Source organism: Stenella coeruleoalba (assembly GCF_951394435.1).
Source record: "Stenella coeruleoalba genome assembly, chromosome: 6".
Taxonomy (NCBI): Eukaryota; Metazoa; Chordata; class Mammalia; order Artiodactyla; family Delphinidae; genus Stenella; species Stenella coeruleoalba.
In genome coordinates this window covers 106,776,582-106,790,575 of record NC_137151.1, presented here as the reverse complement: position 1 = coordinate 106,790,575, position 13,994 = coordinate 106,776,582, and the positions used below count along the sequence as shown (strand labels likewise).

At 40.3% G+C, this 13,994-nt stretch overlaps 1 protein-coding gene across 1 annotated transcript in view; it reads left to right on the top strand.

The window, feature by feature from the left end:
• The window catches only part of MREG (melanoregulin), a 66,062-nt gene extending 54,823 nt beyond the window's left edge, over positions 1 to 11,239 (top strand). Inside the window, exons 3-5 of the mRNA XM_079923594.1 lie at positions 7,160 to 7,250; positions 8,447 to 8,610; positions 9,173 to 11,239. Coding sequence (XP_079779720.1) covers positions 7,160 to 7,250; positions 8,447 to 8,610; positions 9,173 to 9,307 — 390 coding nt within the window. The 3' untranslated portion in view covers positions 9,308 to 11,239. The remainder of the gene's footprint in view (positions 1 to 7,159; positions 7,251 to 8,446; positions 8,611 to 9,172) is intronic.
• Positions 11,240 to 13,994: the final 2,755 nt, after the last annotated feature.

Here is a 13,994-nt window from a genome sequence, read left to right as displayed (position 1 = left end):
ACGGTCAAAACGTCAAGTTAAAGAAGTATCTGGAACCTTATATTCTGGTACAGAATGATTGCTAAAATATATTATTAAGTGAAAAGTGCAGGGTATAGTTTGCTACCATTTATGAGAAAAAATGGAAGGGTACCGGAGAAATTGGTAACATTTATTACTTGTGGAGAGGACACTGGTGGCTGAGGGACAGTCTGTAGTGCATTTTGAATTGTGAATCATATGACTGTATTACCTAACTTAAATAAACAAACAATAAATGCATAAGGAAAAAGAAGCTGGGTCAGGGAAGCAACAATAAGTAGTTACGCTTTTATTTCCTTTTATTAAGGGTATATGGGTCTTGGAATTAGATGTACTTAGATTTGAATTCTGACTTGGCTGCTACTGGCAGTTGAACGTAGGGAAAGTTACCTCACTTCATGTAAAATTTGGGAAAGACCTTCTTGGCTGGGTTTTTATGCAGATCAAATATAATAAGGACCGTTCCTTAAACTTAAGTTTGTGATGATCTGGTTTGAGGGTATGAAATAAAGCAGATGAAGCAGATTTAAGCCTGGATATGAGCATCTTCCTCTGAAGATGGCTTTTCACTATCCAAGAAAGACAAAAGACATGATCATCTTAATGCTTGGGTTCCGGGTGGTGAATAGATTTTGGCTGAAAGTTATTATGAATCAAAAGTTAACTTTGAATAGATCATTGTATCCAGCCAAAAGTGTTCAACATGTCTTTGCAATTAAGGAAGTTGAGTGGTTAAGCAAATGATAGTTAGACCCTTCTCCTCCGGATTTTTGGAAGAAATTAGCCAATGAGGTATACGCCATCTCCTTTCCCCTGTTATAGCAACAGTCTTGTGAGAGTTGAGAAGCTCTGCTCTGGTGGACAGAATTCAGGGGAGGCACCATAAAGCAATCCCTGGATGCAGAAGAGGACTGCTGTTATATCTGTGTCATTGCCTAAGTCACTCCTGGGATGGAAAGGTTGAACCCTAGGTAGAGCCATTAATACTGCATTCTCTGTAAGCCATATCCATTCCCAGCTAAACAGCTCGATATGCTGAACATTTTTCCCCAGGGGTTAGAGGTGGGAAAATATGAGATTAATATTTTGTGCTCTATTTATAATTACCTTTTTGTGTATGTACTCAATGAGTGGGCTTTATAACGTGAATCTTTCAGACGTAAGGACCAGAAAGAGAACTCCAGTTGTCTAAACCAGAATGGAATTAGCTTAGGTAACAGAGTTCCAGAAACAGGACTGACTTCAGATGAAGTTTGATCCTGAGGCCCAGGATGGCCTTAGGCTCTACCTCTATGTGATACTTTCGTCTTTGTCCTCTTCTGAATGTTGATTTTTCTTTAAGCTGGCTCTTCTCAGTGTAGTACAAGTGATGGGACCGTTTCTCGGTTTTGTACCCTCACACCCCATCCTCCAGGGGAGGAGAGAACACCACTCCCTATCATCCCAGAAGCCCCATGGATTTTGTTGCCTCTCCTTGGCTTGAACTGGGTACTGTGCCCATACCTGAGCCAATAGGATATGCTGATTGGCTTAAGTTATTGGATTTCAAGCCTGGCACCCCTTCAAAGGATTCTGATTTCATTGCTCTGGGAGGTGGATCCCATGCATTGGTATTTTAAAATATTCCCTGTTGGTTCTAATATGTTGCAAGGTTGAGTTGATTAGCTTAAGCCAATCAGTGTCCAGTCTTAGAGCTGAGAATATAACTGTTCTCTAAAGGAAAATTGGGGTAAACTTGACAGACTGATGAGAGAAGGGGAAAATATATCTTGGAGAAGCAAACGTCAAATGTCTGCTCGTGGCAGACAGATCAGTTGCCCCAGTGTCTGTACCACATCTTTCTTTTTTGCTACTAGAACCCAGATTTTGTTTGGGGCCACAGTGTACCAGCCCCAGGGGATAGATCGTGATTTGTCCAAAGACTAATGAGAATCTGTGTCCCCACTTGTCCTGTCTCCCTTGCAATGAGAGAGAGAGAGAGAGAGAGGGAAGAGCTAAATAGCTCTCTTTGTCCATAGCAGAGAGCACAAAGAAATTTTAAAGTCAATGCATATGAGATTGGAAGTGTAAACCTAATATTTGGAGGAGTTATGGAAGTAGCTACCAGAGAAGAAGAAAAGAAAGGAGAAGGAGGAAGAAGAAGAGAGAGGGAGGGGAGGAGGAAGAAAAAAAATGTTCAGAAGTAACTACTTCTAAAATAAGGCAAAAATAGAGAATGAGAAAGTAAACTTTTAGTTTTCATTTTATACCCTCTGTTCTCTTTGAATTTTTATTTCTATGTGATTATATTATTTTTATAATTAAAAATAAATTAATCTCCTGAAGTTGTTCCTAAGAGTATAAGATGATTTTAAAATATATGTCACCTATTGTTACACATCATTGCTAGGAAAACTAAGTACTGTCTATATGGCTCCATGGGAGAGACAACTGGAAGCCTGTGGCTGGGTCTCTCCTGGACTCCACTCCATGTGCCTTTTGGCTTTACTGAACTTAATCTGTATGCTTTCACTGTAATAGACCATAAATATGAATATAACAAATAATATATGTATGTCACCTATTGTTAGCGTACATTTCTTTAAATGTATAAATCACCTTTTTAACAAGAAGTAAGAGTACTTTTTGATGGTGCTATGTTTCCACAACCTCACACTAACACAGTGTAGGTATGAATAAAATGTTTTAATTTTATGCGTGAGAAAATGATCCCGACTCAAGGTCAAGGCAAGCTCATGGGATGGAAAGCTGCAGGAGACCGAGCTCCTGATGGTGGCAGGAGGTTGAGCTTTGCTCTCCTTTCATGTTTGGCCTCATCCTTCTTATCTAGCAACCCTGATCTGATTTGGCCAACAACTAGGGAGGAGAAAAACCTCAAAAATTAAGCTAAGCATCTTCAGTTACTTGTTTTCAATCACATTTTTTCAGTTTGACTTGGTTCCCAGGTACCTTATGAAATTAAATCTGCATGATTTCTTTTATTACACCTCTGCTAATGTATTCATTGTTAAAAGTTTCGGGCCGCAGCATCACAAAGACCACAATGTATTACTTCAGAAATTACGAGCAAACAAAGATTTTTTTTAAAATAAGAGCTTAACTTCTGATGTCTAATAGATTTGAGCATCAAGTCACTTGTGAAGAATATTTAACTTGTTATTTTCAAATTGTTTGTCTAAAGAAAATTGGTACAATTTTTAAAATGTAGAAGGACATCATAAGACTTGCTTTTCTCTAATACCAGGGAATAAATGAGTTTCTTTAGTTGTGGGTAAGATTTTGTTCATCACCGTTTCTCATTTGCTACATTTAGATTCTGTCCTTTGGGATCGTATGTTAAAGAGGAGTTCAAATTCCCCTCTTATTTCTTTTTTCAAAAGCCAGTACTTAGTTAAAACTCTGCCCAAGCTTCTTCTGGTTTTAGAGCTTTAAATTTTGCACAGAACTTTCAAATACTTTCATATATGATTATCCAATCCATGACTATTCTGTCAAAAGAAGACAGTTATAATATGGATTTATGAAATGCAGCGTTTCGTTCTGTTAATCCTAACAGGTACTTATCACGTGCATCGTGTGTGGATCCATCCTTAGCGGATTTTAAAATGTTACATCGTTGCTTCACCATCTAACAGTTTATCAGAGGAACAGACACTGAAACGGAATGGATTTGTATAACATTCCGTGTTAGTGTTTAGGAATAGCAAAATAACTGATAGATGGACAGCAAGAAAAGAAAGATTAAAAAAAAAGTCTGAAGCCTGGATTACCCAGTGATGAATGGGTCTCCGAAAAATAGAGATTTGGCTACACTTCCTTCAGGACAGAAGTTCTGAGGCATCAGCCTAAGGAGCTAAAAGAAAAATTAGCAGAGACCTTTAATCGCAAGTTAATGAAGCCACCTAGTGGTATGTTACATCATTTAAGGTTGTGTGAATATGTAAAGCATCTCATCTGTGGATTGACTGTGTGGGTCTCTAATCAAGTGTGAGTCGAAGCCTGGTCACTTTTCATTTAGTCCAGCCAGGAGGGTCAATTTCATTGAGAATAAGCACAGTGCTGCTCTGTGTAATTTTTTGTTTATTTATAGTCTTTTTTTTTTTTTTTTGCGGTACGCGGGCCTCTCACTGTTGTGGCCTCTCCCGTTGCGGAGCACAGGCTCCGGACGCGCAGGCTCAGCGGCCATGGCTCACGGGCCCAGCCACTCCGCGGCATGTGGGATCTTCCCGGACCGGGGCACGAACCCGTGTCCCCTGCATCGGCAGGTGGACTCCCAACCACTGCGCCACCAGGGAAGCCCTATAGTCTTTTTTTTTTTAATCAAAAAGGACTTAAGGTAACGTACATGAAAATACAATGAGGGCACAAACTAGAAGAAGATGAGAAAAGAGAAAAAACATAAAGATATAAAAAGTAGTAAAAATTTTGATAATCCAAAAATGCTTTCAAAATCCTATATGTTTTCCATGAAAGGACTCGACATTTTCAGGTAAGCGTGGAAACTGATCAGTTATAAAATTCACAATGTTGAGAACAGTGAAACATTTTTTAGGAAAAGTGAAATCCTACCTAATGTCAAGAGCAGAGAAAATTTTCTTCTGGAGGTCCTCACAAATGAGGTACTGCCTACTGTCATGTATAGTGTCCTCAGTCCTCATAATAGAAATCATCCTGAGTCTTGGAAGACTGTTTCTTAACTGTGCCTACACTGCTTTGGAGGAGAATGTGCACCAAACTCCATTTTCAGGGCTTGCATTAAAGCATTTGGTCCTCAGAATAAGCCTGAGAGGTAGGTAGTGTTACTATCTCCATATTACAGATGAGGCCACTGACACACAGTGAGGTTATGAACTTGCCCGAAGTTAGGCTGTTAATAAATAATGGAGCTGGGATTCAAACCTGGGAAGTCTGGCTCTAACACCCATGCTCTTTTCCAAAATGCTGTATATACTGAATGACCCACCCAATGAAAATGGCAATACTGTATTGAATACTTAACACAGTCTGTGGGGCATTAGATAGGAGTGCTTTAACATGGTGCTGAAGATGAGGTCAGGATTGCATATTTCTGAGATGACGCAGTCAGCGTTGCCTTCCAGTGTCACAGGCTTCATCCCTGACCCCAGCCACTGCACATTTATGCAAACACATGTGTATACACACCTTTGGTCAAAAACAGAGGACCAGGAAAGAGTACTCAGATTCACCACTTCCTGATTTCTAGAAAATTGCTGAAATCCATGACCTTTTTATAAAAAATTCATTTTATTGAGGTATAGTTGATTTACAATGTTGTGTTAATTTCTGCTGTACAGCAAAGTGATTCATTTATACATATATATACATTCTTTTTCATATTCTTTACCATTTTGGTTTATCACAGGGTATTGAATATAGTTCCCTGTGCTCTACAGTAGGACCTTGTTGTTTATCCATTCTATATGTAATAGTTTGCATTTGCTAATCCCAAACTCCCAATCCTTGCCTCCCCCTTCTCCCCTCCCCCTTGGTAATCACAAGTCCGTTCTCTGTCTGTGAGTCTGTTTCTGCTTCATAGATAAGTTCATTTGTGTCATATTTTAGATTCCACATATAAGTGATATCATATGGTATTTGTCTTTCTGACTGACTTCACTTAGTGTGATAATCTCTAGGTCCATCCATGTTGCTGCAAATGGCATTATTTCATTCTTTTTATGGCTGAGGAGTATTCCATTGTATATATGTACCACATCCTCTTTATCCAGTCATCTGCTGATGGGCGTTTATGTTGTTTCCACGTCTTGGCTATTGTGTATAGTGCTGCTATGAACAGAGAGGTGCGTGTATCTTTTTGAATTATAGTCTTGTGAAATCCATGACTTTTTGATGCCTTTGTATCTTCAGATCCAAGATCTAAAATGCAATCATAACAAAACGCGCTTTATTTTGCTAGCTTTTCTTTCTCAAAGTGGTATCTATAAATGTTTGGGAATGGCAGCTAAATTGATTTCTCTTAACCAGTCATGACAGTTGATTAGGGATGAGCGAGGCAAGCCTTGAAAGGAACTTGGTAGGGAAATAATGGCATCATTGAAACATTTCCGGTTAGTGGAGTCAGAATTGAGCATTTAGAATGATGTTCTTTTAAGCTGTGCATTAGGATACTTGTGTGGTTAATGCTCTTGCCAAGAGGAAAAGGTATACTCTATAAAATGACCCTTCTCGATAGAGAAGTCTCCTTGAAAACAAATTTCCATGGCATTTAAAACAAATGCCTAGCTCAGTAAAGATTCTGATGCTCCTGAAAGGTTCAAGTTCTGTTTGGGGACCTACTACTCATAAGATTGAAGTTTTCAGAATGATAATCTTTTAATAGTTCTGCTGAATGCTTGAAAGATTCATCCTATAATGGGAACATAAATGAATGAGAGCAATGCTGAGATACGGTGAAAGAAACTGGCTGGAAGTCAAGAAACTTGGGATCTACTTCAGGTCTGCTTTATTCTGATAACAAAGAAAGACACAAATTCTTTGTGTGTCATTTTTCCTTTTTTTTTTTTTTAAGATTTTTTTTTTGATGTGGACCATTTTTAAACCACCGGACCGCCAGGGAGATCTCTGTGTGTCATTTTTCTCATGAACTTTGGAGTGAGATCTGAATTCAAACACCAATTCTGCTACCCGTTAGCTGGATGATACTGGATTAACCAGTTAACCTTTCCTGGCTTCAGTTTCATTATCTATAAAATGGCTTCAGTAATACATAGATTTTATTCGGTGCTCACTGTGTGCAGGTATTTTATATATAAAGGGTTTTTTTTATACCTTTTATCTTTATAACTATCTTAAATGGAATGTTCACTCTTGTTATCCCTACTTTACAGGTGTTATCACTGAAGTTGAAAGAATAGGTAACGTGAAGAGTTTAATTAGGATAATTTATGTAATGTGTCATATCACCTGGTATACAGCAGATTCTCCAGACATGGAGCTGATGTATTCCTGTTGATGTCATCTTCCCATCTCCTTCTGTTCTTTTGGGATTTGTTTTGAAGATTAGTGAAGAGGAGAACCACAGGCTTAAACAGCTTAACTTTGGGAATTAGGGATTTAGGCCAAAATGTAAAAATAAAACTGAATTTTTATTTTCCTACAGGAGTGGCAAAAACTCAACTACGATATCTACACCCTGCGACAGATTCGAAGGGAAGTGAGAAATAGATGGAAACGCATTTTAGAAGATTTAGGTGAGTCTGAAAGTGATTATGAAATGGTAAAAATATCCAGTTGTGAGCATTCCTCTTCACTTTCTCCAGCATGGTTTTTATGAAAGGAATGTCAGTAACTGACTGATTAAGGCTACTGTGTACTAATTATTTCCCAATCCCGTCCTCCCTGTATCCTCAGATAAACATCTGATGTTTCTGTTATCACCAGACCCTGTCTTGAGGACATATTTTGCCGTGTGTTACTCTATCTGTCCTCAGTATCAAGTAGCACAGGGCAGTGGAATCATATGGGCACCACCATTGACTTTTTTGGCATTGTACATTGATTGCATTATGTGGGAGTGATTGGCCAGTTAATCATAGCTTTATAAGGTAAGGCAGATGGGGAGAAATATTATTTGTAAGAGAGACAGCAAAATACCTGTGGTATTAGAGTAGATATTGGGTATTGATTTTTCTTAAACCTGCCAGGGTTGTGATACAATAAACATGGTCCTCACATTACAAAGTAAGCTTGTTTTCATGTTTTAGAATAATGAATTTATCAATTTTGAAGTCCTCAGTCCTTCTGCTTTGAAAGAGAACATGACACCTTGGCATCATAACCTTTCAAAAGTGGGGTACCAAGTTGCTAGCCGCTGTTGCTTTAGTTGGGATATGATGGGGTGGGGTGGAACTCTCCCTCTTTACTCACCCAGTATTGTCCTGACTTCATAGTCTCCTCCTTATGATGTAAGTTATCCCAGGAAGGGTAAATCTATGAGTCTTTTAGACCTTTGCAGTAAGTAATTTAACCAGTCAGCCATATTGCCCCGGGGAAGGCAATCTGGGCTTGGAGAAGTAGGGCCTGAAGGTGACCATTGTGCAGGTATCAGGGGAAGTAGGAATTCAGGAAACAGGGGAGGAGGTGAAGAGTGGGGAGTGGGAGAAGGGTTTCCAAACCAAGAAAAGGGGCAGCAGGCAGTCAGTGGATGAGTATCCGAGGCTTAACTCGGAGGAAAAAGTTAACAAAGAAAATCTGGTAAGAAGGAATCGCAAGGGAATTTTAATTAAGGACCCCACCAACCTCACTGTGCTGGGAAGCAGCACAGGCAGTGGTGCCTTGGGCTTCAGTTTTCTCATATTTCTAATCCACTGTTGGGTCCCTTAATCTCCTGCAGGACCATCATTTCCTTGTGACTAATTAACGTGAGGGTTCAATCTCTTTACCTTAGGTTTTCAAAAGGAAGTGGACTCTTTGTTGTCAGTGACCAAACTCAGCACCATCAGTGATTCTAGAAACACAAGGGAAGCTCGGGAGATATTGTTGAGACTGGCTGAAGAGACCAATATTTTCCCAACCGGTTGGGAGCTTTCGGAGAGATATCTCTTTGTTGTGGTAAGTGGATGTCTTTCTCCACCTGCTCTGATTTTGCTCTAAAGTTTTGCTTCTCTGTTAGTCCATATTCTCAGCATTCTCACACCACCAGCTCCACCATGGTATGAGGTATGGCAGACGATTCCGGCATCTTATGCATTGGTACCCAGTGGCCAGCACATCATAATCACTTGGAGGGCTTTAAAAATTCAGGTTTCTGGATTGCACTTAGACCGGCTGAGACTTGCATTGTGGCTCAAGAATCTGTCTGTATTTTTCAGCCAATTTAGCTGTGCAGTCAGCTTTTTGAACCATTTCTAGGTCAGAGAGATGTGAGAAATGTTGTGTGTATAACCTAAGATTGAAATATGATTTGAAAGGACACTAAGAGCAGTGGAATGTTTCTTGGATAATGTAAGTAAGGGCTAAGGAGTGTCTCTCAATTTGTTGGGAAAAATTTAATAAATGTTTTACTCACTCATCATTATTTCTAGGATGGATATTGTAGTTTTTAGATTGGTTTTCCCATGAACATGGCTTGGTTCCCATCTTGACAACATTTGTATTTTTAATTTTTTGGCAGGACCGTCTCATTGCACTCGATGCTGCGGAAGAATTCTTTAAAGTTGCCAGTCAGACGTACCCCAAGAAGCCTGGGGTCCCATGCCAGGCAGATGGCCAGAAAGGACTGCACTACCTTCCCTTTCCAAGTCCCTAAGGGAGAGGCTACGAGGCAGAATGGGATTTCTCTTACTGGAACTCAACAGCCTACCAAAGTTGGACAGATGCGTGTAAAAGAAAATGGGCAAGAAGAGGCTAGCTAAGAGAAGAAGGATTCTGAGTCCTACAAAAGTCTCAGCGTTTGGATATCTGCTCATCATGAGGACTTGACTATATGAAAGTTGAGGCTGCGTTGAAACGCCCTGGAGATCTTGCATCAGAGAGTTGGTCAGTGGGACATTTCATCATGGGTGATTAGATTCCAAGAACCCATTGCCCCCATTTTGGTTTTGGTTGTACAATAAGCTCTAGCCACTAATCCTATTGGGAGAATAGGATGTTCTAGTTAATAAAATAAGATTAATAGAGCTATCATTGAGCCCAAATATGGATTACCAATTTTTAAATAATTGTTATATAATATAGGCTAACACCAAAATAATACCAGGCGTGACAAGACCTTTCTTTGATTTGGAAGCACCTACAGAACCTTGGAGGTGTTGGAGGCATCATTTTGGGATTATTCAGAAGTTTAGATGTACCAAATAAGAGGACTATCTAGGAGTGCCGCTCAGAAGTGAATCCTAAATAGAATGCTCCCAAGCAGAACTTCCTGCAGCTCCATGTGAAAAGCTGTGTCTTCAGCTGTGGTACAAGCATCTTGAATTCTCAACGTTATTGATATCTGGTTACCTCATTTTTACATATTGTCCAGCTCTAGTCCACAAACCCTTGATATTTTATCTGGGATAGCATCTATTTGACCTTTACTGTCTTCTCTTCTCTTTAACCTGTTTCCAGCTTGTTGACTGAGAGTTGCACCTGCCCAGGGATCTCTCATGCAGCGTGGCCTCAGCTCCAGGACCCAGAGTGGGCACGGAGAGCCCGTGGTCACAGTGCACTGGGGTCAGTGCTCACCCTGCCAGCCTGGGGCTTAGCCCCGCGAGGCACCAGCAGCAGCAGTAGCAACTCTTCAGGCAGTGTTGCATTGAAGAAGGTCATTGCTGGACTATCTTCCATCCTGAAGATGATTTTCAAAGTGGAGCAATTCTGTCAATACAGTTTGCATCTATCCACAGATTGAGCAGCCCAGTTTCAAAAGTTAATTGCCGGGCTTCCCTTGTGGCGCAGTGGTTGAGAGTCCGCCTGCCGATGCAGGGGACACGGGTTTGTGCCCCGGTCCGGGAAGATCCCACATACCGTGGAGCGGCTGGGCCCGTGAGCCATGGCCGCTGAGCCTGTGCGTCCGGAGCCTGTGCTCCGCAACAGGAGAGGCCACGGCAGTGAGAGGCCCGCGTACCGCAAAAAAAAAAAAAAAAAAAAAAGTTAATTGCCCCCTAAGCAAGGAGCTTGCCACGAAATCAGGGTTCATTTTGTTGAAAAGACTTTGAGAGCTTGTCGTATTTGTCAGTAGACTGCTGAGAACAATGGCAATATTTTTACTTTTACAGATTTTACTTTTCTGACTTCAAGTTAAAAAGTAACTTGTATTTAGTCTGCGTGGGGGATTGTGACTTCACAATTTCCCTACCCTGATTAGCTCTTTTGGTAGTGAACACAATGTTTAAAATATTTGTTAGAGGAGATACATGTTCTCCATTTATGAATGCTTTGCAGACCGATTTAACTCACATGTTTCAGGAATATTCTTCCTAGTTTAATAAGTAAACTAAAAGTTTTATTTTTTAAAATAAAAAAGACATTTTTTATTTTGTTTTATTTAGTACTTAGTACCTCTCTCATGTTGTTTAAAATTAGCCTGCAGATATGTTCCCTCACATCTATAGGCTCTTGCAAGATAAACATACAAACAGTGAGACAAACAAACAAAAACAAACAATAAATTAAACCAAAACAAATAAAAAACTTTGAAAATCATATTGTTTTCATCCTTGTCCTTGGAATTTGTATTTTGTCTTTCTGCCTTTTTTTGGTGTCAAAATAGATGAGATTGTTTGCATCTATGGAGAATACATTATAAACATAGTCTTTATTTTTGGCAATGAATAAGTAAGGATAAAATTGTCTCTATGATTATAAAAACTCATGGAATTATCCAGGAAATTTGCCTTGCAAAGGATTAAGAGGTTTCTGTGTTTACTTTTCAGCTGAATGTGTGTCATATTTCTGAGAATTAAGAAGGAACAGATGTTCTTTCCATCATTCCTTTAAATTAAAGGGTAAAGAGGTTGAGAGATAGATGGGCTTAAGGACCTCCCATCATTCTAAAGCTAGTCAAGGGGCAGATCTGTGCTCAAATCCATTGAGGAGTACATGAGAGAGGCTTGAGGGTGACTGACATGACCACTTCAGGTCACAAGGTGCTCAGCACAACTGGGATCCAGAGGTTCACGTGTGTCTGCAGGGCAGTTTCAGGTTGTAGATGGATGGAAAATTTTATATTAATAGTTACTTATTTTAGTGTGCACCAGGGGGAAAACCCTGTAATTAGCAGATAGAACACCTGATTTCCTATTCCATGAAACAACAAATAATATTTGTTGCAAATATTATTTGTTGCAATAAAAAAATTATTGCAACAAATAATAAAGTATTTATGTTTTCTTAAAGGAGGCCCCAGGAAGGCACAGTGGACACACTGGCCAAAGTGATAAAGAATGCTTTGGTGAGGAGTCACCAGCATCACTGAAAACTCAGTAGTATCCCTGTAGGCCAGAGGCTGTTCCAGAAGTGGGCTCACTGGTAGCAATGGGGATGGCAGAATAGGGGCCCAGTGGCAATGCTTCACTGTCAGGAGACAAGTGGACACAATTATCATAAGAAATGGCCAGATCTGAGGGTTACCTGCAGAGAGATTTGGAGATGGTTGATGGATCATGGCATCCCTAGGGGCAAAATAGATGGGTAGCCAATAAGAGTATTGCTGAGGCTGTACCGTCGAAAGATCTCAAGGATGGAGGGTCAGGAGATAGGTAGGACCAAGCCACAGCCACATAATAAGTAGTTATGATCTCTTGCCAAGTTTCCAGACCTTGGCTATTTTCTAGACCCAGAAACTACTGACTAAAGGAAAGACTAGATCCCCAAGAAGCAAGACTTTGAAACACCACTGCAAGTGCATACGGCACTGCTTCCCCTAGTCCTGCCTCTAAAGGACCTATGGTCATTTGCTGAGATAACTGTACACTGGGGAAAGGAGTATACACACACACTCTGAGGACATGGGACACAAGATCCAAGTTGACATTGATACCCAAGGACAAGAGTATCATTACAGTGTGCCATTTAGAAGGAGGGTACATGGAATTCAAATAATAAATGGAGTCCTACCCCAGTTCTGACTCACAGTAGGTCCACTGAGTTCATGGATCTACCCAGTGGTCACCTTCCCAGTTCCAGAATAAATTATTGGGCTGAGTATACTTGGCGCTTGGCACAACCAACATTCATTTTTTGGCCTGTGGGTTAAAAACCATCTTAATGAGAAAGCTAAGTGAAAGACTCTGAAACTGCTTCACCCCCTGGCCAAGATAGTAAATCAAAATCAATATTGCACTCCAGAAAGGTGACAGAGATTAGTACCCTTCAAGACCTAAAGGATGCAGGAGTGTTGGTCCTGATTATAATTCCATTTAATTCACCACTCTGGCCCTAAAACTAGATGGACGCTGGAGAATGAAAGTGAATTATTGAAAATTCAACCAAGCAGTAGCCCTAATTGCAGCTGCTGAGCTAGAGGTGGGATCTTTGTGAGAATAAAGTAACAAGCCTCAGCTACAATGGGACTATTGATGTGGTAAATGCGTTCTTTCCATACCCATCAGAAAGGTAGGTCAGAAAGTGTTTGCATTCACTTGAGATGGACAACAGTATACATTTATGGTATTGCTCCAGAGCTGTCTAAACTCTCCTGCCGTCTGTTATAGCCCCAAAGGATCTGGACCGTGTGGACTCTGCAGAATATCACATCGGTTACTATATCGGTAACCTTAGATCCGATGAGTACCAAGTGGCAAATGCATTGGAGACCTTAAGGAAAGACATGCACTTCAAAGGATGAGAGAAATTCTACAGAGTCTCAGGGGCCTGTCACTTCAGTGAAGTTTTCAGGGGTCCATTGGTCTGTGGCATGCTGAAACATCCCCTCAAAGGAAAGGTTGAGTTATTTCATCTTACACCTCCCACCTCTACGGAGCCAGCAGAATGCTTGGTAGGCTTCTTTATGTTGTCACCTACAAATACTGCTCCATCCCATTTAACTGGGGGAGATGAAAAGCTGCTAGCTCTGAATGAGGTCCAGGGCAAGAAAGGGCTCCAAAGCACGTCCAGGCTATGGCCAAGTGGCTTGACGCTTGTATCATAGGACCCTACAGACCCCTTAGTATTAAAAGTCAGTGATAAGAAAAGCTGCTATGTGGAATTTATGGAAAACTCAATAGGAGAATGACAACACAGACTCCTCGGGTTCTGGAGTAAGGCCATGCCATTTGCAAGGGATAATTACACATTACTTGAAAAACTGCTTATCACGAGTTGGGTTTTTGTCAGACTCACGAAGGCATGAGTGCAAAGTCTAGCAACAATCTACTTTTTCTCTGTTATTTTTAACATAAACTCTTAATTTTAGAATAGTCTTAGATTTACAGAAAAGTTCCAAAGGTTGTACAGAGCATTCCCATATGCCTCATATCAAGTTTCTATTATTAACATCAAACCGTAGCATG